This window comes from Elaeis guineensis, chromosome 8, assembly GCF_000442705.2.
Source record: "Elaeis guineensis isolate ETL-2024a chromosome 8, EG11, whole genome shotgun sequence".
Classification (NCBI taxonomy): domain Eukaryota; kingdom Viridiplantae; phylum Streptophyta; class Magnoliopsida; order Arecales; family Arecaceae; genus Elaeis; species Elaeis guineensis.
The window spans coordinates 6553525-6576779 of NC_026000.2; the positions used below are offsets into that span (position 1 = coordinate 6553525).

Here is a 23255-nt window from a genome sequence, read left to right on the forward strand (position 1 = left end):
TGGCCAAAATTTACTAGTCAGAATCATATCGTCCAGTGTTGAATTATCTTCTTGAAACGACATCTGATGCTGACATCTGATATCAAATTGTTCGTTGACATGATAGCCCAATAATAATTTTACAGCCACCGAAATGACAAAACAGTCGATGAACTCTCGTATTTCAAAAAATCCAAAAGGATAATAGTTGAGTCGGGGCTGAGATAGTACGTGATGACTCCCTTCATCCAACATGACAAACCATGTGATGATATACACGTCGGACCACCTTAGACTTGAAAGTGGAGGGTAACTGTTGGGATAAATCAACCGACCCCCGACTCCGACTCTACATCAAACAAATAAACATATTACTTTGACTTATAATCGGTTGACCGACCGATAGTCGGCTATTATCGATCAACAACAAGTGACTTGATCAACCTCTGATCGAAAATCATCGGCATATCAGAGTTACCAGTCGATACACATTCGGATCTTTTACCGATTATCTCTATCGACTTATCAGTATTACCGACATATAGTCGACCTATCTGCTCAACATGTCCTAACCGTTATGAATGATTATCGACTACGTGTTATGATCATTAATGAGAATAAACAGCCCACTAACTCCATGATTATGGTCTGATAATCTAGCGCCATAAAAAATGGGACCACGTGCTTGACGGTTACATCAGAATCATCTATAAAAGGAGGGATAAACGAGCAGCATGGGTAAAGCAATTCTAGGCCAAGACTCTGCCACTCTCAATATTCTTATTAGCTATTCATCAATCTCCTCTCTGACTTAAGCATCGAAGGATCCCCGCCAAACACAACTCGATCTGAGAGAATTTTTGTCTTACAGGTGCTCTTCACCGACGACAGGCGACAAGGAGTTGGTTGCAACAATATATATATATAATATATACATATATAATTTATGAGAATATGTATGTGTGTGTATGTATGTATGTGTGTGTGTGTGTATATATATAATTTCTTTTGACATATTTATCCTACCGTTAATGTGCTAATGGAAAAAAATTGAACCATTTATAAGTAAAATAATTGAAATCTCCTTACCTCAACAAAATGTAAAAAAACTAATAGAGATATACACATAAATAAAAAATTTATAAAAATAACATACAATTTCAGATATTTATATGTTTGTGCATATAAAAAATTCTTAATTAAATAGTGATTAAAATAGCATCATCAAGTGAACTATGACATCAAGGGTGGATGTCTAATAAAAAGTATCTTAAAGTATCGATGATGTAACATGACTATTAGGAAATTTGTTATTGGCTAAATGTTTGTATTATAAATGATGGATTTACATAATTTTTTCTGTTTCTCTTCCAAACTTTTTATGGTGCCCACATGTTTCTCACTTTTCTATCTTCATTCTTTTTTTTGTTGGTAAGTGAAGTATCAATGCTGATTATTTTCAAAAAATTTGCATATAGATGCTATACATGCAACTTGAATTGTTGTTCAAGTCTCTTTTTATTTTATAATATTAATTACAATTTGTTTACAAGTGCTCCTCAACTTTCAAGTCATTTTGTAGTCCTTAAAAATCTTTAGATTTTTATCAATTCAACTAGTACTTATTGCTCGTGACCTTGGTATAGAAGCATCAGATCTTTCCATAATCATGATCTTGTTGGATGGAACTATTTAAGGCTGAGCAAATAACCAAAATCTGAAGAAACCCACCTAATTCGATCCAATAAACATCAGTTTCAATCAGTTGAAAGATATAAATCAGGTGGAATTGGATTGGAGTTTGTAAAAATTTGGTTATTTATCGTCGGATTCGGTTCCTACACTTTTAACCTGTATGAAACCGAATCTAACGATGTAGTATTTCACAACTCACTTTTATTTTGAAATGATGTCGTTTAGATTTCAATACTTTATTCTAAAAAAATATCCCATCACCCATTTAGATTTATGATAATATTAATATTGAATTGTTGATGGAAGTGCATCAATTTGAGATAATTCTAAAATGAAAGCTTTCAGATGTAGTTATTTTTAGATGAGTAAATTTTTTATTTTTTTATTTTATTTTGTACAGATTCAAAAATAAGTCTAAAACTTGTAACTTGTTAGGATTTGACACCTCGAGATTCAGCCACATTGAGCCACAGCGAGGTTCGCGGCGAAAAATGGAGTCAAACGAGACCAAGATCACCTGAAACGGAGCTCGGATGGAGGAGATACGAGCTTTTGAAGTCGGCACGAGAATCGAGGTGGCAGAGAACCGCAGGCGACCGGCGGCGGGCGGCAGCGGTGTGGCCGCAGGCGGCGGCGTGCGGGACGCGCGTCCCAGGCCCGCGCGGGACGCGCGTCCCAGGCCTGCTGGCCCCTTGCCCCGGTCCACCGTGGACCGGGTGGTCCATGGCGCGGTCTGTGGACCACGTTGGCGTTTTCCATGCATTTCTCACGGTCCACGGCACTATTCCGTAGACCGGAGCGCGATCTGACGGCCCATGGGGCTCCCGGTCTTGATCCGACGGTCCAGGAGGTTTTTTGGCTTGGTTTAGGACTCCTAATCCCTCTCTAATCAAGGTTTAAAGTCTGTTTAACCTATAAAAAGCCCTGAGACGAACAGAGAAGTGGGTTTGGTTTCTCGCCGCCGTACGAACCAGAGGAGAGAGAGAGGCTAGGGCGCTGAGAGAGAAGGAGCAAGAGGCTCTGGACAGCGGTCGCCAGGCTCTTCAGGGGTTCAGGGGGTCTCCAAGAGAGAGAGCTTTTGTGAGGGGAACTTTATGTGAGAGAGAATTGGTGTACAAGGGTTGAGGGTGAGGTCTCCTCTTGTAAATTTTTTTTCATAGTGAAGTTTGCATGCCCCGTGAAGGCGAGTCCTTTTGTAGCTGATTCACGTATTTTGATTGTTTTTTCTTCTGTTTTGTTTCTTCTTTCTTCCTGCTGCATCGCGTGGTACTGAAAGGATCTTGGGAGGTGGTGTCCTGGCCAGACATCCACCCAACATAACTTATGATATTTAGATATTTTTTGCATTAAATTAAAAAAAAATAAGCTTAAATGGGCCAATATTGGATTTAAAATCAACATTAGGACAACATTGAAGTCCAAACAGACACAACCCACTCGAACCGCTACAAACCATTCACTTCGGTTTCAAATGATTTATACATGATAAACAATCGACAGTGGACTAAATTTTTTTCAATCCGATTGGATACGATCGGATGAAATTTTTTTTTCAATCCGACCAAACCCGACCCGGGCTCAGTCCTAGAACTACTGGTCCTTTAGTAATTTAGTTTTAAATTGCCATTTAGAGGTTAAAATAAACATAATTATATAGATTAAAAGAGATCCATTTTAATGTATAATCAACTGCATAGCATTAATATGATAGAATTCCTTCTTTAGAAATAATGGATCGTGCTTGTTGCTCCAAAGTCAGCCTAATGTAGAGATTTGAAGGTTCAATTCTTCTCTCCTTTGATAAGAGTGTATTTTTTTAGTTTTAACTGCATCTTCCTGTCAATTGGTGATATATATGAACCCTAGTTCATGCAAATCTGATAAAAAATATTCCTATCTTCCTTTATTTTGTAGTAACATCTATTTTTTCCTTGATTTGCTTTCATTTTCAACTCTTAGAGCTTCTAATTATGCTTTGCTGCTAATTTATTCATAAAGCAATTATTTTGTGTCTTTTGACCTTTTCTCCAATTTATAGAAGTATCATATTTTCCACTTTGTTTGGTTTGAGAAAACTCCTTGCATTCCATGGGTGTTTATTGGAGCCTTCCATATCATCTATCTTTTGCATCTTCTAGTAGAATGTGACGCAATTTCTCTTGCTAGTTCGTAATTCCCAAATCTGTCACTCTCGTCTCCTACTATGGCAAATGGAAAGCCTTAAGCAACCCCCACTCCCTCATTTGAAACTTCACTGATGGGAGATTCTAAGAAGGCAAGCACAAGATCTCAGTTCTTCTCTTACCGGATTTTGCTCCATCATTATGATCAATCCTTCTTCCTCATGTGATATCCATACTCCACGTTTTAGATTTCATGAAGGAATTCTTGGAGGCCCAGATCGATCCAGATGCCTTGAATACTAATCCTAAGAACATTTAGGTTTAGATTTCCATGAACAAAGCCTTCATCCAAGCTCAAGAGGTCTTTCTGTTGTTTCTACTTGATCACTGGTAGGGGTTTTTATAGTTAGAATCTTGATCACTGTCCAGGGTTTCCCCTCTTCTAGAGTATCAAAGATTCAACCAAATCTGGTCGCACTCAGGCTAAGAGATGGAGTTCAAGGTTCTCTTTATTTTCAAACTTCAAAGATTATCTTTTTCCAATCTTATCCTCTTACTTAGACTGCTGACTCATACTTTGTATTTTCCTGATGGAAATTTATATCATGTTTGCATGTTCTTATTGTGCCCTTGGATTGCATCTTGAAAAGAAAAAGATTTGAAGAGGGGATACAGAGATATGTGCTTATATGGACTTCTTGTGGTCTACGGTTTTTCCTTTTTTTTTTTTTTATGCTTTATATATATGTAACTGCAATCGTGAATTATCTTGTTCTCTTCAATGAGACAGAGATGAGTTTATTAGTACAATTTGTGTATTGAACACGAGGATAAGGTCACCCATGTCTTGGCTCTTTTTCTTTAATCTTGAATTCTTGTGGTTGTTGACCTACAGATATTTTCCTCTCTTTGATTCCTTTTCTAACTATTATATTCTAATTTATACTTTTTTTGTGCATGCCCGTTCAATTTTTGTTACATTCATCAATATATGGCGTACGTATAACGGTCAACCACCATGCCATCATAATGGGACTTTGTTTATTCAATTTTACAGTGAATCAAAGTTTGTGCAATCTAAATCTTTTTTTGCAAAGAAGAAAAATTGCCCACACCATTTAGAAGAGGTTGAAATAAATATTACCTTATTAGTTTCATTCAATTTAATAGAGGAAGTCATTTCTGCCCTCCAATTACATTTATAACATTATAATATGGCAGATCTCCTTCTTTGAAATAATGGACAGTGCTTGCTGCTCCATGGTCAGCCTAATATAAAGATTCCAAATATTCCTAAAGAATGACATTTTTTACCATTTGTGAGTTTTAACTGAATCTTGTTATCTATCTTTTCTTTACAGTTACATCTAGATTTTGTTTCTATGGATTCTTGTTTGTTTTATCTTTTAGAGCTCCTAATTGTGCTTGGATCCTCCCCTCCCCCCCAACCCCCTCCTGTTGGAGGTAATTACTGATTATATTTCCACATCAGTTGGTGTGAGAATTTTATGCATTCCATTGGGTATTTATTGGAGTTTTATATATCATCTTACTTTTTCATCTACTAGTAGATGCGAAGCAACTATTTCTTACTAGTTCATGATCTTGCTATCAAGAACCAAAAAAGAGGAAAGATCTTTCCATCAAGGAAGCAATAGACATTTTTCAATTAAGAATAGGGACAAGAGCATGACATTAGATTGAACCATACAAGCCAAAAATGGGACGACTGTTAGGAAAAATGCTTGTTTTTCACCTTGGAATGTGAATAATTGGACAATTGTGGGGAAGGCTAGACTTGCAGTCTGTAAAGTCCAACTTGTTTGACGCCAACAAACTCATACCAAATGACGATGATCGACGATGCAGCCTCCCCAGGCCCTGATACAAAGATGGCTGAATCCAACCATCATGACATTCTAATGCTCAAAAATCATCTGGAGAATAAATAGAATCTCAAGAACCAAGGGGACCTTCGGCCAAACATTCTGAAACAATTCATCTCTGCAGCTGAAACATGGAAACGAACAGCAAACGGCACAGGTTCAACCATTTGGTGGTGGAGGCCGAAGATTTGGCAGGGAAGCTTTCATGGCCAAGTGGAGGTTGGAAAAGGGGGTTCCATCGGTCAAAGATAATGCATCCTCCTCGGCCAATCCTCCCATGGAAGCGGTATGGAGGCACTATTGAACCATTATCAATGGGTGGACCTGGTGGCTGCATAATGCCGGCAGCAGCCAGCTTGTCCGGATCCAGAAGTCTTGTAAATAAAAAAACTGGCTCATCTGGGCCCTGCATTGATACCAATTATAATGAAAAACAACATAAAATTACGAGAAAAATAACTAAAAGAACCAACCATACATTTCATCGAGTTCGATATATTGCAGGAGTCTCCAAATGCTGAGGACATTTTTTTGCCTCCCAAGACAAACTTCTTTTAGACTACCAATTGAAGCTGCTTCGTAGCAACTTCTGAAACTTTGATGCAATCACATAAGAAAAATGAAAAAAAAAAGGAGACAGATTGGTAGAAGGTAAGCATACCCTCTTATGTAGCCATCCATTTGGCAGAGATCTCCATTTCAAATCTCGCATCATGCATCCTGCAGGGACCATCACCAGCTTGGAATCTCTGGACCGCGAATGAACAACAATGGGCCAAGCATGTGATGATGATTTGCCGTGTCATATGAGTCCATAAAATCATCTTCACTTGATCCAAAGTTGCATGGAGCTGGTGCAAAGCCTAGCAATGCTGCCTTATCTCCAACAAGCTGTGCCCCGTGCTAAAAATAGTTTGTAAGTGACCAATCATCAAACTGCTGTATTGATAAATCACAGCAAGCAGTAATCCACGACGAAAGAATGTACATTCCTAGTAAATAATAAAGCCTACCAAACAGTTGTTCCACCGTGCAATTGGAATTTATTTTTAGCTGGTTGAATTTTATTAGAGAACAATGGAGATACAAGCACAAAGCTGATGGGACTGAAAGGACATGAGATCCATGTGTAAAGAGCCCACACCACTTTTTCTGGTGTGCGGGTCAATAAAGGGCCCAAACCAAGCAGAATTGCTCAGTTCCACTCAAGTTCAGAACAGTTTGGTGCCCTTAATGCTCCAATGATAGAGGGGGAGCAGGAGAACGGCATCTAGTGGCCATCCATTGGCCTTTTCCTACCCTTACTCCCTCAAAAACAACAGTTTTAGGATTAAAAAATTCAGGGAGACAGGATTTCATGCTGATTTTGAGGCTAAATCCACCAAAATCACATATAATCCCCTCCATTCTCCCCACTCCTCTCTCTCTCTCTCTCTCTCAGCCTACCAGAAATTGGCCGAGTCCACTTAGATTTTGGTATGCAGTTGTAAATTAAGTTTTGGTTTGGGTCCATTTTTAGGCTTGGCACATATAATTTGGGTTTGTATGGATATAGCTGGACCTGATCCAAACCCTGCCAACTGCTACCCCAACCTGAGATTCTTATTCTTATGATTGCAAGTGCTCAAAATGATACCTTAATATCCTTGAGACCTGATTCATTCGAACATTAAGTTTTTCTTACCTATTAAACAAAATTGCAGTTAATTGTGATACCAAGCTGATATTACCATCAAATGTTGCTAAGTAAATGAATCATTTAACCTCCATTTAAGTATTAAAGTTGCACATAGGATCTTCCTTAAAATTGCATCAACAAACAGATCTACCTAAAAAAATTAGGGAAGATATGGGGAAGATATACAAAATCCATACAAACTCAACTACCAAAATGATTACAAACACATAAACATCACAACATGACAATCTCACTGTGGCTAAACCATGATTCTGACAGAAAAATGGCATGATTTGGTACTGACATCTTGCCCTAAATTAGGCAAACATAACAAATAAGGGTCCGTTTGTGCCACCATACTTCATCTTCCTGATACCATGATCAATTCAAAATTCTCAGGCCTGGTATCTTTTCACTCAATTGTAAGTTTTCCTATATTTACCAAATTTCTTGATGCAGGACTCCAACAATTAATGGTAAAAAAGCACTTTACATGATGTTACCAAGCAAGAATTACTAAGAGAAAACAATGCAAACAAATCAGAACAGGATTTGATCTGAGTAAAAATCTTATACTACAAATAGCAAACAAACAAAAAAGACAGGAAAACAACATTAAGGACCCACCTTGTACTTTGATTGAATACGCTGAAGGTTGACCTCACAGCCCATGACCTCTCGCTTCTTCTCTTCCATCTGAAAAAAAAAAATGTTGGAATATGAGTTCTCTCAATCTTCAATAGCCTTTGGACTAAAATTTAATTCTCGAGGTGTAAATTATTTGTTGCAATAAGAAACCTTAATCAAAGCCTCCAAAATTGTTTTGACCTGGTCCAAGTTATGTCTAACCTGAAACAGATTAAAAAATTCAATTCAAGGATGGTGAGCATCAAAGAAACCATCATTTATAATTTTTAAGGAACCGCACTAGAACACAACTTCCCTCTGTAAAAGATTGAAATAATTAATGAGCAGAATGTATTTACTAATCTTAAGGTAAAGCAGAAGACCCTAGACGTCTGATGTCCTTACTCAAAGAGATATGTGTAAAATTGGATGAGAATGATGATGTCTAACATCACAAAGCAAAAGTCAATTTATAAATATCATGGGTAATATATATGGGTGGAACCAAGCTTGCGGTTGTATGCTACAAAATCATGCAATTTGCTGCTTGCAGAAAGGCAAAGGGAAAGTCATATATTTCTCTTCAATGCTCTAAGAGCATAATTTTATCTCTTTTAAATCTGTTACCTGTAGAGAAACCTATTGGAAGATGTTATGATGCCTGCAAAATTAATTAGCAATGCTTCATATCAATAGATTTGTAGGCAGACAAGGAAGTCATTAGAACTTTAGGAAATCTATAACATGGCATGAAATAAATCCATGCTGTATGCTAGGTTTCTAACACATGTTGGAGATGGATTCAACAAGTTACTGTGATAGTTCTACATGCCATGGTCCTTCTGAGTGGTGTAGGGCTTTGGCTTTAAGCAGTGTATTGCACTTCACAAGCATTCCTCATCTTAGATGATCCAGTGGCAAAGCACAGGGCATAGATGAGTGTATCCAATCCATCCATGAGAAGATGAGAGAGCAACATAAGGCCAATTATGCTAAGTATGAAGTTAACAGATAAAACCCACCATAGTTAGTGCTTAAATTTTGAAATAATAATTAGATATTCTTCATCATTGACATGTATTGTATAAGGAAAATAGCAACAATCAAGACTGATCCATGTGAAGACAGGCCTCTTATCATCAAGCATTGAGTTTCTTCTGCATGAAATACATCTACAGATAAAAATTTAAGCTCAAAGACGAGTCACCAAACTGGGAAGGATGATGCAAATCTTATCATCATTGATTTCTAATGAAAGATAAGGCACATGAGAGGCCAGCCATTTCTGCTGTGTTATAACCAAGAGCACATGTCACCACATATCAGTCGACAAGAAGTTTTTCAGTCTCGGTAAACAAAAAAATAAAATAAATAAATAAAAAAGCCTAGTCTGTTTTTGAACTTTATATGTAACCTTTCTTTCACAGAAAAGGCCTGAATGAAAGCTGCATCCATATAATAAACAAAAGCTGCTGATAATCCCCTGCAAAAGGAATTTAACCATAGTTGGCATTCCGGAGGTTGCCTAAAACATCAAACTCTATAACCCAAATTTTGGCCACCTATTGTTGACAAAACATATAGATGTCTTATCTGTTTTCTGACAATGTACTCCAAAGCCCATACATAATTTTTAATGATACATGATAGATTACACTTGAGACAAACAGCACTACTTTACAGTAAACTCTTTCAAAGCTAAACTTTGAATATAAAACAAATGAAAAGAAGCTTCTGCACCCAGTGGACAAATATACAGAAAAAGGCATAGAAAGCAAATAGGTATGAAATCCATGCGAACTTCATAAAAGTCTTATGGAGCTCAGAGCAATGGACAGAAAGCAGGTTCCTTCTTCCCATAACCGACATTTTTATTAGCTATACTCGCTTCATCTAAGAGCCCCCACACCCCCCACCCCCCCCCCCCCCCCCCCCCCACACACACACACAGAGGGAGGGAGAGAGAGAGAGAACAACATAAAGAAAAGCATTTATAAGGAAGCATTGCCTAGACTTCATCTAGGCATAGAGGTACATTGCTCTTGAGTCAATTGATACATGAAGTCAAAGGGACCAAGGACCTCACCTGGTGAAGTTTTCAAAGGATTGAACACTATTTTCTCTCCTTTGCATCTGAAACAAATAAAATAGTCAGAGTAACCATAGAAAATAAATTCTTGCCTTTGATTAATGTTCAAAAAATAATGGAAATAAAAAGATGCCTCTAAAACTTCCCTAGAAAGTCAATAAGAATTTATGATAATAGTCAAACTATAGCACCTACCCTTCTTGTGTGAAGACGGTGCACCTTTTCCCTAGGTCTGAACACATTGTAAGGGTTTGTATCATTAGCTGGTGGAGGAGGCTGAATAAGCACAAGAATAAAGGTATCATCAGATTGTCTGAGTCTTTTTAAAAGCGAGGCATGCATAAAGATCACTGTTGAAAGGGAAACAACAATTTATACAATTTGGTCAGCCGAACAGAAGGGCATGGAATAGATTGGAGAATTCAATAATTTAATTCAGTTTTGTTTAATCTCATGTTTTATGCAGCTGGGTCATCTGTAAAATACAAATGGCATAGTGTTATCAGATATTTAGACGAATTAAAAAAACTATGATGATGCCAAAAACTCTGTACTAGAGCAAGAGTGCTAGCACATCAAGTAAACCAGAACAAACATGCATGAGAACTACTTTAGAAATGGTTAAGACAATGAAAACGAAAATGTGGTTCCACCAACACATTTGATGATATTGATAAGGAGAAAAAGAAAAATTAAATATACAGCTCTGAATTAACCTTTGCAGGCTTCAAGAGAAAGTATCCTTGCAGAATAGTTAATTCCATTTTTTCTGTAATCAATATCCAAGAGCAACAATGTTAGCATTTTAAGATTCTTAATAGCACTGAACTTTTTTAACAAAATCCATATGAAATTACATTCAAATAAAAGAATGGTCTTTAGTATTCCATCATTTACATAAACAATGTGAAATCAATGGACACAAAGTTAAAGAAATAAATCAGAGGCACAATAAATTTAATCAACAAAAAGATCGTTTTAGAAAAGGAATGACGATGAATCAATGTGAGTTCTTTCATAAACTACAAAATCACAAAGTAATATAACCTTATGTGCTGGTTTATTAATCATCCATGCATGGTTCACCTAACAAAAATGAACCACTTTGCCACATTCTACATCCAAGAAGGTGATGGGGCTGACCTGCAAGCGCCGCAGAATACGTTTTTGCCATTGCTCTCGCTGATATGACACAAATAAACCAAGTATGAGAACAGAAAGAAAGACAAGCTGAAAATTTAGCAACATCGATATCTTCAGTAGAAAGAGTCTATGTGAAAGTTCACCGCATTTGAAATCAAGCACCCTAGGGAATACATAGAAAAAAGCTATCCACAATTTGCACAGGAAAGAAATAAATATTACCAAAAAAAAAAAGAATTTATGAAGTTGACAAACGAGATAATTGTTGTTAAAGAAATATGTTCATCAATACTTCTCACAGTTGTTTAATATGAAATATACCTTTGCTGTCCAATAGTCATATACAGACTGGAAAACTGCAAATCTTACAGACAGAGAATGCAAAGCCTGCATAATGAGGAAGCTATAAGTAATTACGAAAGGATTATTAAACAAAATCAACATGCATGTAAGTTTCAAAATCAACAAAATATTGACATATTATCATAATGGCACACAAGCAGCTGAATAAAACACCTGACTATTATCATTTCTATGCATCTTTGAATGGTGTTTAAGAAAAAAATGCATCCTAAGATTAAAAATTTAAAAGTAAAAGGTGAATCATCAAACTATTTTTGAGATTAGTCAATCAACAAAAATTAAAAAGAAAATTACGCTCTTGCAGCATTTGCGAATGATTGACTTGCATTCCTTTTGCTTATAAAAATGAAGCTCCTTTCTCAGGATTCCAACAAGTAATTCTTCCACAAGCATGAAATAATCAGAGAGATGAATATGTCACATAAAATGCACAGCTGTGAAGGTATCAAGATAGAAGATTTAGCTGAGCCATGTATCCTCTGTAAAGGTTTTATTGGCCATAATTTCATTCAATTTATTAAATACATAGAAAATTGCAAAATTCTCGTAAAATACTTTCACAAGGTATGGAACCATAGGCCTTTTGCCCAAATAGTTGAAATAAGGCCAATTGATCATGGTTAACTACCAAATGTTCTGATAACATTTCCAAAGCTACATATCTAAAAGTAACCATTGCCGGTGATAGGTTGTCATAAGAGCCAGATTGTAGCAGAAGATAGTAGTTCTAAAGACTTACCAGAGATAAGTATCAGGCACGGTGGATTGCTACATTGCATAACCAGAAAAAGATAATCAAGTACATGACCTATGACCACTCTAACACAATTTTTTTTTTGTTGACAAATCATAGTGTTATATTTACAGCTTCTTAAAGAGCAAAGAAACAAAACATACATAGGTTACTGGTTCATTCACAAGTAATACTAGAATGACATAAATGCTACTCCATAACATTTTATGGTGCATCACCACAGCTGCAACATCTAGCTTCAAAATAACAGGTATAGGTGATGCAAAAGTGGGTGTTACAAGTCCTGCTTTTTCTCGAGTTTTATGATCCAACACTTCCAACTTAAACAGAAGGGTCTAGAACCCGAGACAAGATGTATGTGCATGATCATTAGAAGGAATTGGGAATATGTCGTGAAGTATCCACAAAAAGGAAAATGCATGTTTCTCATACAAAATACATTGTTTGTGAAACAAATACTGCATTTCCCAGCAATCTTAAGTACTCTGTCATCCTACAAACAAATGAATTCTATTCTAGAGAGAATCACATCAAAATTTGTATGAATTTATAAGTTCCACCTATGAATGCATGACATTGTTGAACTCATAAAGCCAGCAAGTATCTGTTCAGCTATAATTTTTAAAAAGTGCTTCCATTGATCTATCAAACAAATTCGATCCTGAAGAGTGAAGAGTAATTGCAAAATTGTACACAAGATGAAAACAGGTGATTCTCAATGTTAAGAAAATATTCAAATGGTCTGATTGCAATGTGAACTATACGGTACTTTCACCTATGAACTGCAACGCACCCATCAATTTACAAAGAAGCAAAAACATTCATAGATGTCAAATAATTGTTAAAGCACAAGAAAAGATATCTAGAAGGATTTAAAGTACAGATGCCGATATTGTAATAAAATGGGGATACCCTATTGACCAACTCATCATTTTAAAAATATAAATTTAACGATTCTTAATATGTAAGGTTTCATTCCCTCTTTCTTCATAAAATTTTAAATTTCATACATCAAAGGTGGTTTTCTTTCTTCCAACAGTGGAAAGGTGAATTGCATCACTTGAACATGCAAACTCCATCTTCATCCACACTATTGCATAACTATTTAACCACCATTATCAAAATCTTGTGACTTTGATTAGTTATTTTAATTTAACTAAAAATAAAGGTTAACTGAAGCAAAAGAGTAAGACAACTCTAGCACAAGTCAACTAAACTTCAGGGTGCACTAGTTATGAACCCTAAAATCTATTTCAAGTCAGTCTTGATCAGAAATGGGTAATTGCAGGTGAGAGGCATTAACATTTAGGGGTCATTACTATGATATCTTGGGTTATATTTAGGTCAGCAAACAGCTTTTGTTATGTGCTAATAATTGTCCATCAACAAAGTAGATTTTAGGTGCTCAATGTCATCCAACAACTCAAATAAGATTGACAAAACAAAAAACCCTCAAGAAGAATCTAATTTTAGACCTAAATTTTTCATATAGATTACTCCATCGGCAAAGGTCTTATGGACCTCCTCTCATTTTTTTAAAAAAAAAAATAAAAAATAAACCTAGCCACTGACTATAAGCCTCAAATGCTAGCATGAAGGAAAGAGGTAAGTAAATGGGAACTGTTTAATGTCATCGTTACTCCACTAATGAATGTTATCTAGGGGCTCATATCAAGAACTTGGTGAGTTTTAAACAATTGATAGAAAATTTTCCTTATAAAAAGATGTTGTTGATGATCCAGAATTAACTAAAATGTAAATATTCATATCATGATTTGGATAATTTGACAATTTGCTACTAGAACTCCACTTGAAATCACAATGCAATGGGAAATACAAAGAGACATGAAAAATAAAATATTGTTAGCTCCACAAGAAGATCTTTGGTCAATTTAGGTATAGAGTTTCGGCATTACTTTTCAGGTGCAAGTATCTTCCTCTCTTTGTTAAACTCTTCAAGCCAGTCCTCATCCTCATCGTCCAGGTCATATTCAACAAACTCCCCAATCTCAGCCCTGGCTGCAAATGCTAATCAATGCTCAGAAAAAGGACCCTTAGTTGCACCAAACATAGAATATCTTGTTGAGAGTAACATTTTTCCAAAACAGCATTAGCATCATACCTCCTCTTGCACGTAAATATGATGTAGGTTGTGTGAAGTTGCAAGCATAATCTCTCTCATATGTCTCCACAATACTAAATTGTGGAGTGGGTATTTCTTGAGAGCTTTTCTTTCCAGGAGTTTGATGCACCTGCTAAAAGCAATATTATCATGTCAGGCAGTCTATCAGATCAGACAAGTGTATGCCTCATTTAGGTTTCATTATATGTATAAAGCTGCATGAAATGTGAAGGACAATACTTAAAGAGCAGAACGGATCATTGCTACAAATCAAAGATACACAAACATAGTCCTCAGGCATTTCAAAAGGTTTGTGTGTGTGTGTGTATATATAAGTTGCACAAAAGACAAGGAACAGTGAAAAATGGCTAAATCAAATTCAAAATCCTCAAAGGAATGGGGAGGCAAATGTAAAGGTAAAAGTAATGCATATTCACCACAAATAACATCCAGCTGGAAAGTTAATCAACAACTCAAGGTGAATGGATTTTTAAAAATAAAAAAAAGAGCAAAGTTGTTAACTTTTGGTCAAGGTGGGCTACAGCAAGCAAGTTCAACCTATAGCTTAGTTTTCTGGACAAAAATAAAAAAAAAGAGAAGCAAACTTAGAAAAAAGATTTATGAAAAATAAAGCCGTCTTCTATCATTCCTAGTGGTGTTAGAAAAAGAAAAATAATAATAATAATAATAATAATAAAAGGTATATGAAAGCCCTATTTTGATAAGCAAATGTCTGTAACTATGCTATCCTAGGGTTTTATTTCTTTCCAGGTCATCCACAATGTCATTGAAGATAAATGTGAATACATCACACTGGAAAACAACAGCTTACTCCAATATCATTCCCGCCCTTCACACATCCAATCGATAATCACACTGGAAAACAACAGCCTCACTCCAATATCATTCCTGTCCTTCAGACATCCAATCTTTAAGGAACCTACCCAGGATTAGCATAAGTGTTGCCAAACTTCCACACTCATGCATACAAACTCTCAAACCCCAATCAATACAGAGACAAGTATCCCACTAACAATGTCTCTCCAGCACCATGAACACAGCTGACTACAGGGTTAACCATCACAATTCAAATAAAGGGTTTACGTCACTCGTTATTACGATGCCATGAGGGCAAATAAAGCATCAATACCAAACTTCAAGCAATGAATTCAAGCACAAGTCACGTGAAAAGCAACATTACTTCATTGTCGGTGTCAGCAGCGAGCCGGAGCAGCTGGGAGTTGCGGGTGGACGCAGCGGCGACACGCGCATCATCATCCTCAAAGTCGTTGATGGATTTGACGATTGGGAGCTTCTTGTGGATGTCTAGGGGACGAGGCCTAAATGACAGCCTACTCATGTCCACTTCATCTCTCTTCGGATACCAACCCTCCGCTCCCACCACCATCACCACCTCCATTCCAGCAGCCTTGCGCTCGCAACAACCAATCGCCAATACTCCGATTCACCACGCGAACCCACTCCAGAACCTACTTCCAACCGCTCACGAGCCTCCAACTTTCCCTGCGAGCACGAGGGCTCGCCATTCACCACATCTTTCGATAGAGCAGATCCCACAAGCTTCAATGCAACACGACGCAGTTCAAATATAGGCTCGAAACAACGCAAACCCTAGAAGGCCCACGCCAAGAACTTCAAACCCAATGGAACAGAGGGGCGAACGAGGCGGAAATACGTGAGCTTTCTGCTCTTAATGATGCCCTAGTTTCGAACGGGCGAAAGCAACGACCACCGAGGCGCCACCTTTTCGAGAAATCTCCACTTCTCCATCCAAGAAACGGACAGCGGAGCGATAAGAGGGATTCCGGGCCGAATTCGACGCGGGTTTTCCAGCTGGAACCGTCGCCGGAGTTCGCCGAGTTAGGGAACGGGACAGGCCTTGCAAGGACTCGGACGCGAGGGAGGGAAGGGCGGATGGATTCAAAAATTCAGGCGGAAAGGGGAGAGGAAGGGGGGATTGGATAGCGTTCCGGGCAGAGGTCTAGGGCTTGAAAGAAAGGGGACAAAAGGGAAGGGAAGGGAAAGAATGGCAGAGACGGGGTAGAGGGTGGTGTATTTCTTCTCGCTCGCTGGCTCGAACTCAAAAAAACGCCAACGTTCGAACACACGAATTGGTGTGCCAAAACAGAGCACCATGTCGTAGATGAAAGAGGACGTAATATTACACTGAAAAAAAAAAAATGTAGTGGAGGGTTTACTCTGTCTTAAAAAAATAAGCTTGTAGGTTAATATTGTTATCTGATAATCTGAAATTTCTTTTTATTTAGATAAGTTTGCTTAAATAACTTTTTAGACAAATTATTGGTCTTCGTTTTTGCAGATATAAATTTAAAGGAGTTCTTATTGCGTGTCTGGCGGACGTAATATATATGCTTCTTGATAGCTTTCGTATAAGCTCTAAGCCCACATGCATGTAACGTATATATACCTGGAGGGGGACGGGAGAGATCCATTTTGTACGTGTCTCTAAACAACCGGAATTATTACACAGCCTGAGTCCTAGTCCCTTATGGGAGGAATGTGAGTCCTCCATCTCCAATGCCAACAATCCTTAAAGTAGATTTCAATTGCATTCTCTCATTTGAGGACAAAAGAGGAAGATAGGTCTTCATCGAGGACTGGGAGGTCTCTGAATTCAAGAAGTTTATGTAAATAAACAATCTTATTGGCTTTAGTGACCCTGCTTCACATGGTGCGGTGCAAGAATCGCATGGGCAAGGGCTTCAAAATGGATCGGCAAAAGGGTTGCTAACCAACAGTGGATTTATCTCACGTTTGGCTTAATTGTGGCACTTCTTGGGAGGTTGCTAGTCATACTCAAACGTGCTGTCAGCAATTTTGGCACTAACAGTATAATTATAAATGTCATGACCCGCCTTAATCTGGTCTCATAGAGAACTATTCCTCGTTCTCTGCCTTTTCAGTCACCCTTTTTCCCTCTCTTCTTCGTTCCCTTGCTTTTATCCTCCTTTCACTTCATTTTCATCTATTGATTTACATTCACTTCACTGGGTTATATAACTGACAGAAATTTTAACCGGGGCGAGCTGGGAAACTGCGGCCAAAGGTACAATAGAGAAGAGTGGCAAGGTCGTCCAAGGGGCTTATGACTGAGAGAAGAAAAAAAGGCTGAGAGAAAGGGGGAGGGAGAAAAGAGACGTACCAAAAGCTCGGGCCACAACGCCAACAAAGGGAGAGAGAGATGGCGGAAGGAGGGACCTGTGTCTCAGCGTGGGGATGGGAAGGATTACGAGGGCTAGGGAACATAGTGAGAAAGAAAAAAGGTGCGAGACTGCGAACTCAACTCCCACATTGCCTATATTTACACTTCTCGTATTGAGTTATTCACCGGATGGCAATTTATGATATGATTATTTTAAACAGATTCAGGATAGATATAAATAAATTTAGATCGTAAATAAATCAAATTATTTAAATTTATTTATTAAATAAATTAGATTTAAAAATTATTTAATTCATTTTGATCTATTTAATTTATTTTGATCTATTTAATAATTATATTGGATCATAATCAATCTATTTAATATATTTAAATCTATTTAATATGTTTAAAATTTACTTAACTTATTTCTGCCGTTTGAATATAATCCATTTAACAAGTTTAAATCCATTGAATTCATTAAAAACCACCTAACCTATTTAATCTATTTGTCTAACTTCACCTATTTAATAAACAGATTATATAGATACAATCAAGATTATCTATTTAATAAATAGATCGATTCAAATTTAAATTTTTTTATTTATTTAATAAATAATTTAAATTTAGATTAATAAATATTTTACTTGATCTGCATCTGATTTGATTTATATCTGATCTAACTCGATCCAATCGATTGCCACTCCTATTATTTGATGGACAACATCTTTAAGACAATATATCATTGCTAAATTTGCCAGCATAATAAGCTCAACAAATATGGCAGCTGAAATTGTGATGTTTAAATGGGCAAGTCATATTCATAAATTTTAAACCACAAGGGACTTCCAAATACCATCTTATACAATAGAAAGTAAATTTTTTCATGCAAATTGTTGCCGCCAAGAAGTCGAGCTAGCTTAACCGTGAAGCTGGAGTGGAAGAGAGTGGCAGTCATAGGACAACTGGCCTAGATCTTTGGAATAGGATATAGTATCAAATCCTTGATCGTTTTCTTGAGCCGATCCTGCAAAACCATCAAAGACAGAAAAATCTGATGCTGGAGATTTTTCTGGCAGTGGAACTCTCTAAATGCCTAACTCAGTCTCTGTGGAAGCAAATAAAAGAGGTCTAAGCAATAAATAAGATAAGAGGTGGTGTCGAGTATAAAGTATAGAAGATCGATAATTGAGAGTGAGAATGGAACGTGGAGAATGGTGTGTAAATGGTGAAGTATGGTAGATGGAGTGTGGAGAACATGAATTCAAAACTCTGTAGAGAAGCCAGATTCCAATGCATATGGAGTCTATCATAGGAGAGGAATATGAGTATAAGACTGGTAAAATATGATCCGATCCTCAATCCAATCCATATTCGATCCGCCATAAACAGATTTAAGTTTAGGCTAAATGGATTCGGATCATAAACGGATTGACCGTTTAACCCGTTTAATAAGTGGATCGGATATGGATTTTAGATATCTAATCCATTTAACCCGTAACTATTTAATATTTAAATTGAATTGAGTCAGATAACCCATTTAACCTATTTAACCTATTTTGACCCATTTAACCCGACTGTTTAACCTGTTTAATCCATTTAAGATCCGTTTAACCTGTTTAAAACCTGTTTAACCTGTTTCTGACCCATTTAACTGGACTCATTTAATCTGTTTAATCCGTTTAACCTGTTTAATCGTTTAACCTAATTTGACCTATTTAATAAATGGGTTAAACGGATCAGGTCAGATTATTTGTTTAATAAACAAATCAGATTCAGATTTGAATTTTTGATCTTTTAATAAACAGGTCGGATTTGGATTAACTATTTTATGACCCGATCCGTTTATGACCCGTCCCGTTTATGACCGATCCGATCGTTTGCCACCTCTAACGAGGTAGGTGTTCACTTACTTGAAGGGTCCCAAATAAAAGATTTTATAGATGAAGACGGATGCCTGTCACCTTCAGAGATGTGTATCATCCATTGGAGAGCACGACTATGAAAATGTACTCTAGTTGTTAGGGAATGGCACGTATGTCTTGAAGTTGTTGAGATCACGAATCTCATTTAGTTATGGAGGAAGTGGAGCAACGAGTGGTTGGGCATCGTCTTACTGACAAAAGACTTTGAAATTCATCTAGCACAGTCATGAAAGATCGAATGGTAGAGCTTGAGCGATCGATCCGTCATCCTCTACCAAGAACACTTGTTGGATATCACTGGATTGTAGTACCGTGGTAGATAGTCCATCTTAAGATGTATCATAAATAATCTCAAATATGTATTTATAATTTTTTTCATTTGTTGGGATTTTTCTTCAATGATGCTTCATCAAAATTTGGACTAGTCCGAACAGGCGATGCATCATCATTAACTCCAGTAACGTAGAACCACCGACGTGCATGCATACGTACATATGACATTTGTATTTATCAAGAGGCTGCTCCCATTATTGCTTTCTCTAAATTCAACCTCACCCAAGCACATGGCGGGCAGGGACTGGTTCAACCAGTGTAAGCTATTCCCAGCACTCTGACATGCCAAGATTCATCCACTTCGGGTGATTTAATATAGCTATGCATAGGTTGCTATCCTATCATTAAGGGTTTTGCTACCAGTGCCCCAAGGGCATTGGTTAAGAAATATTTATTATTTTTTAAAAATTAATAAAATTTTTATTCAAGATATTAGAGATGAGGGTTATATCCTCACATGAGTCAATATCTCATTTCTCATTAATATTAATTTTATTTTTTTTAAAAATAAAAATATCTATTATAATTTATTAATAAAAATTTAATTAAAAAATTATTTTTTATGAATTTTTTTCTCCATCCTTGAGCAAGCAAGTTGTAAAGGCCTGAAAAGAATTTAATATATAAGAAATGAGACATGACACAAGCACTGACGGATGTATATGGGTGAATGTGGGGTCTATTGATCCCATAAAAAAAATAAAAAAATATTAGATATATATATATATATTAATGAAAAAAGTAAAAATTGATCTCACTAATTTTATGAATTAACCACATATCTCACATAAAATTTTTAAAAAATAAAAGATAAAAAAGATCACATAAAAAAAATAATTATGATATATATTCTCTTTTTTAATAACTCACATATTCTATCTCTCTTTTTCTATCCTTCTCTCGTATCATTTGGACTTTCTCCCTCTCTCTATCTCCTTCTTTATCTTTTTTTATTAATTATTTTTTTATTAATTTTTTAATACCCCATCTCAATCTCATCTATGCACTTTTTTATATTTAAAAACGCTTATCCTCTATTGTGACAGCACACACCATCCATCATACGATGGACGGTCGTGCGGAGCCTTGTCAGACTGTGTGCAGTATGATGCATGCCCACACATGATCACATGTAGCCGTCCATCATGCGATGGATGGTACATACGATGCTTCTTTATAATATTTTATTATAAAAAATACTTAAAAAATTATATATTATTATTTTTTATAAATTTTATTATTTTTTAAAAAATAAAATTTTATTATTATTTTTTCTTTTCTCTCATAACTTTTTTATTTTTTTTATTATATTGATCTCATAAAATAAAATTTTTAGATCCACCATCGAGTGCAAGCATGTGAGATGGGGAAAAAGAGTACTGTTTGGAGGACAAAACTATAAAGTAGGCTAGCACTGTATATGGGCACTAAACAGTATCATTTCATTTGAATATACAGTTCCTTTGCTTCTCCTATTCTGAAATTTCATCATCTTTCTGTCATTTTCTGAAACTCCATCACCTCTCCTTTCTCCTGGTCACCAATATCTATATTGCCACAACATCCAACTTTCTGTCATTTTCAAAATTTCTACTTTTTTTTTTTGAAAAACAGATTTGATGGTACTTATGAATAAAAATATGCATTAATATATCTACAATGGATATTTTTATCTTTTAAAAAAATAAAGCTAACATTAATGAGAAACGAGACGTTGACTTATGTGATGGGTATAATCCTCATCTCTGTTGCCTTGAATAAAAATTTTGTTGGTTTTCAAGAAACAATAAATGTTCCTTAACCAGTGCCCCAAGGGCACGGGTTAGCAAGCTCCTAATATTAATATCCCTCGAGGATTTATTGTAAACCATGCTTTTATTAGATTTGCTCTTTGAAAATGACAAAAGATTTTAATAGGAATTGAGCATTATCTAGTATTGAATTTCTCACATATTTCATGATCATAAGAAATTAAAAAAAAAATTGTAATTAGTTTCCCAACAGCAATGCAAGAAAACTATATTATTCTAGGCAAAAATTGCAAGAAATTTTTTTTTCGAATAAAATGTTGTCATTGCTATTCACTAAAAATACTAAAAATGTTTAGGGTTGGCGGATCATAGGGATCAACTAAACATCCATGTGAAAATAATACAAGAGCTAATTAAGAGCAGGTTAGATAATAGAGGGTTAAATTTAGAGCATAAAAGAAGACATCAAACTCCTTACATTGTATATCTACTGTGTGATCAAGTCTACAAACAGAATTTTAATAAAAAATATAAAAAAGAAGACTAGAAATAGAATTGAAATGTAAAAATATAGATAAAAAATATTTTTATGATATATTAAATATGAGGAACCATATAAATATATATTTATTTTTATGTTAAATATGTATTAGATAAATCTTACGTACTCACATAAAATTAAAGAATTTAAATAATATTTTTTATTAATTTTATTAAATAATATTTTAGATTGTTGCAACTAATATCCGAATGAATTAGATTCATAGCTCACGTGAATTAGCAAATGTTGTGGTATGGATCACATCAAATTATACTCTCCAATTGGCTAGGTTTTTTCTGGTAAAGTTTTGGGTTGTTATATAATTAAGACAGACGTATGATAATATTATAGTTTAAATGGGGGCTCAAAGATGTCGATGCCCAATGGCCTTTTTGTTCGTTTTTCTGAGCAAGGAATCTATCAGATATGAAGAATACGTCCTATCAATGATGGAACGCATCATGATAGGTCAGAGGCCGGTCGCTTCAACGTTTTCCTAACCTCGCTTCGTTATGGATTTTATGATTGTTGCGGCCGTCCGATCATCGGAAAATGTGCACCTGCAAAAATGAGAAGTCCACACTGATCGGAGACGGCTCCGATGAAGATCCTCCGACGATCAAATCAGAGAGATGACTGAGCAACAATGAAATGAAGACAGAGAGCTCGATCGAACTAGAGAGAGGAAGAAGGAGGAGCGAGCCTGTGGTTTCGAAAGCGAGAATGGAGGTCCCTTGCACTGTTGCCTTCCCCGATTTATGTAGTGGAGCACGGTATGGTGTCGTCATTAATGGCGCAGACAAGTGAGGAACTGTCAACTCACTGTAGACCGTCAGAGTTGCCGTGAAAGTGTCATATCGCCGTGGGGCTGTCAAATCACCAGGGTTGACAATGCCCTCAGCGGGACAATGCCCCTAGATTGCCGTGCCGCATGCTGCTGTCAGAACTGGCAAGATCTGGCGGCTGTACGGCGATCAGAGGAGCCGACCGACTCTAGGTCGGTGGCCAGCTGAGTGGCGTCGGGCCCCTCCGTTGGTCGGCGAGCCTTACGTGAGTCGGCCAACA

General features: G+C 36.5%; 1 protein-coding gene and 1 non-coding gene across 9 annotated transcripts in view; both read right to left on the reverse strand.

Annotated features, from left to right (window-relative positions):
* Positions 1–5443: 5443 nt before the first annotated feature.
* LOC105050530 (uncharacterized) overlaps positions 5444–23255 on the reverse strand; it is a 54479-nt gene continuing 36667 nt past the window's right edge. Inside the window, exons 10-13 of the transcript XR_012143203.1 lie at positions 8160–8189; positions 7989–8057; positions 6345–6586; positions 5444–6089 (exon numbers count right to left, since the gene is read on the reverse strand). This is a non-coding gene — a transcript (uncharacterized protein). The remainder of the gene's footprint in view (positions 6090–6344; positions 6587–7988; positions 8058–8159; positions 8190–23255) is intronic.
* LOC140859645 (uncharacterized) lies at positions 10320–16619 on the reverse strand. 8 transcript variants are annotated; one of them, XR_012143206.1, is made up of 7 exons: positions 15661–16618; positions 14460–14592; positions 14254–14365; positions 11542–11607; positions 11221–11259; positions 10794–10846; positions 10374–10552 (listed from the first exon to the last, which is right to left on the reverse strand). XR_012143206.1 is itself a non-coding variant. In XM_073261636.1 (5 exons), exons 1-4 carry the CDS (start codon positions 15877–15879, stop codon positions 11586–11588), a joined length of 486 nt encoding a protein of 161 aa, XP_073117737.1. In that variant the 5' UTR covers positions 15880–16618; the 3' UTR covers positions 11125–11259; positions 11542–11585. The 8 variants fall into 8 exon arrangements, 4 of the variants coding, with proteins under 4 accessions (XP_073117737.1, XP_073117739.1, XP_073117738.1 ...); XR_012143204.1 differs by lacking the exons at positions 10374–10552; positions 10794–10846 and adding an exon at positions 10320–10353 and having other exon boundaries at positions 14254–14352; positions 15661–16619; XR_012143207.1 differs by lacking the exons at positions 10374–10552; positions 10794–10846 and adding an exon at positions 10320–10353.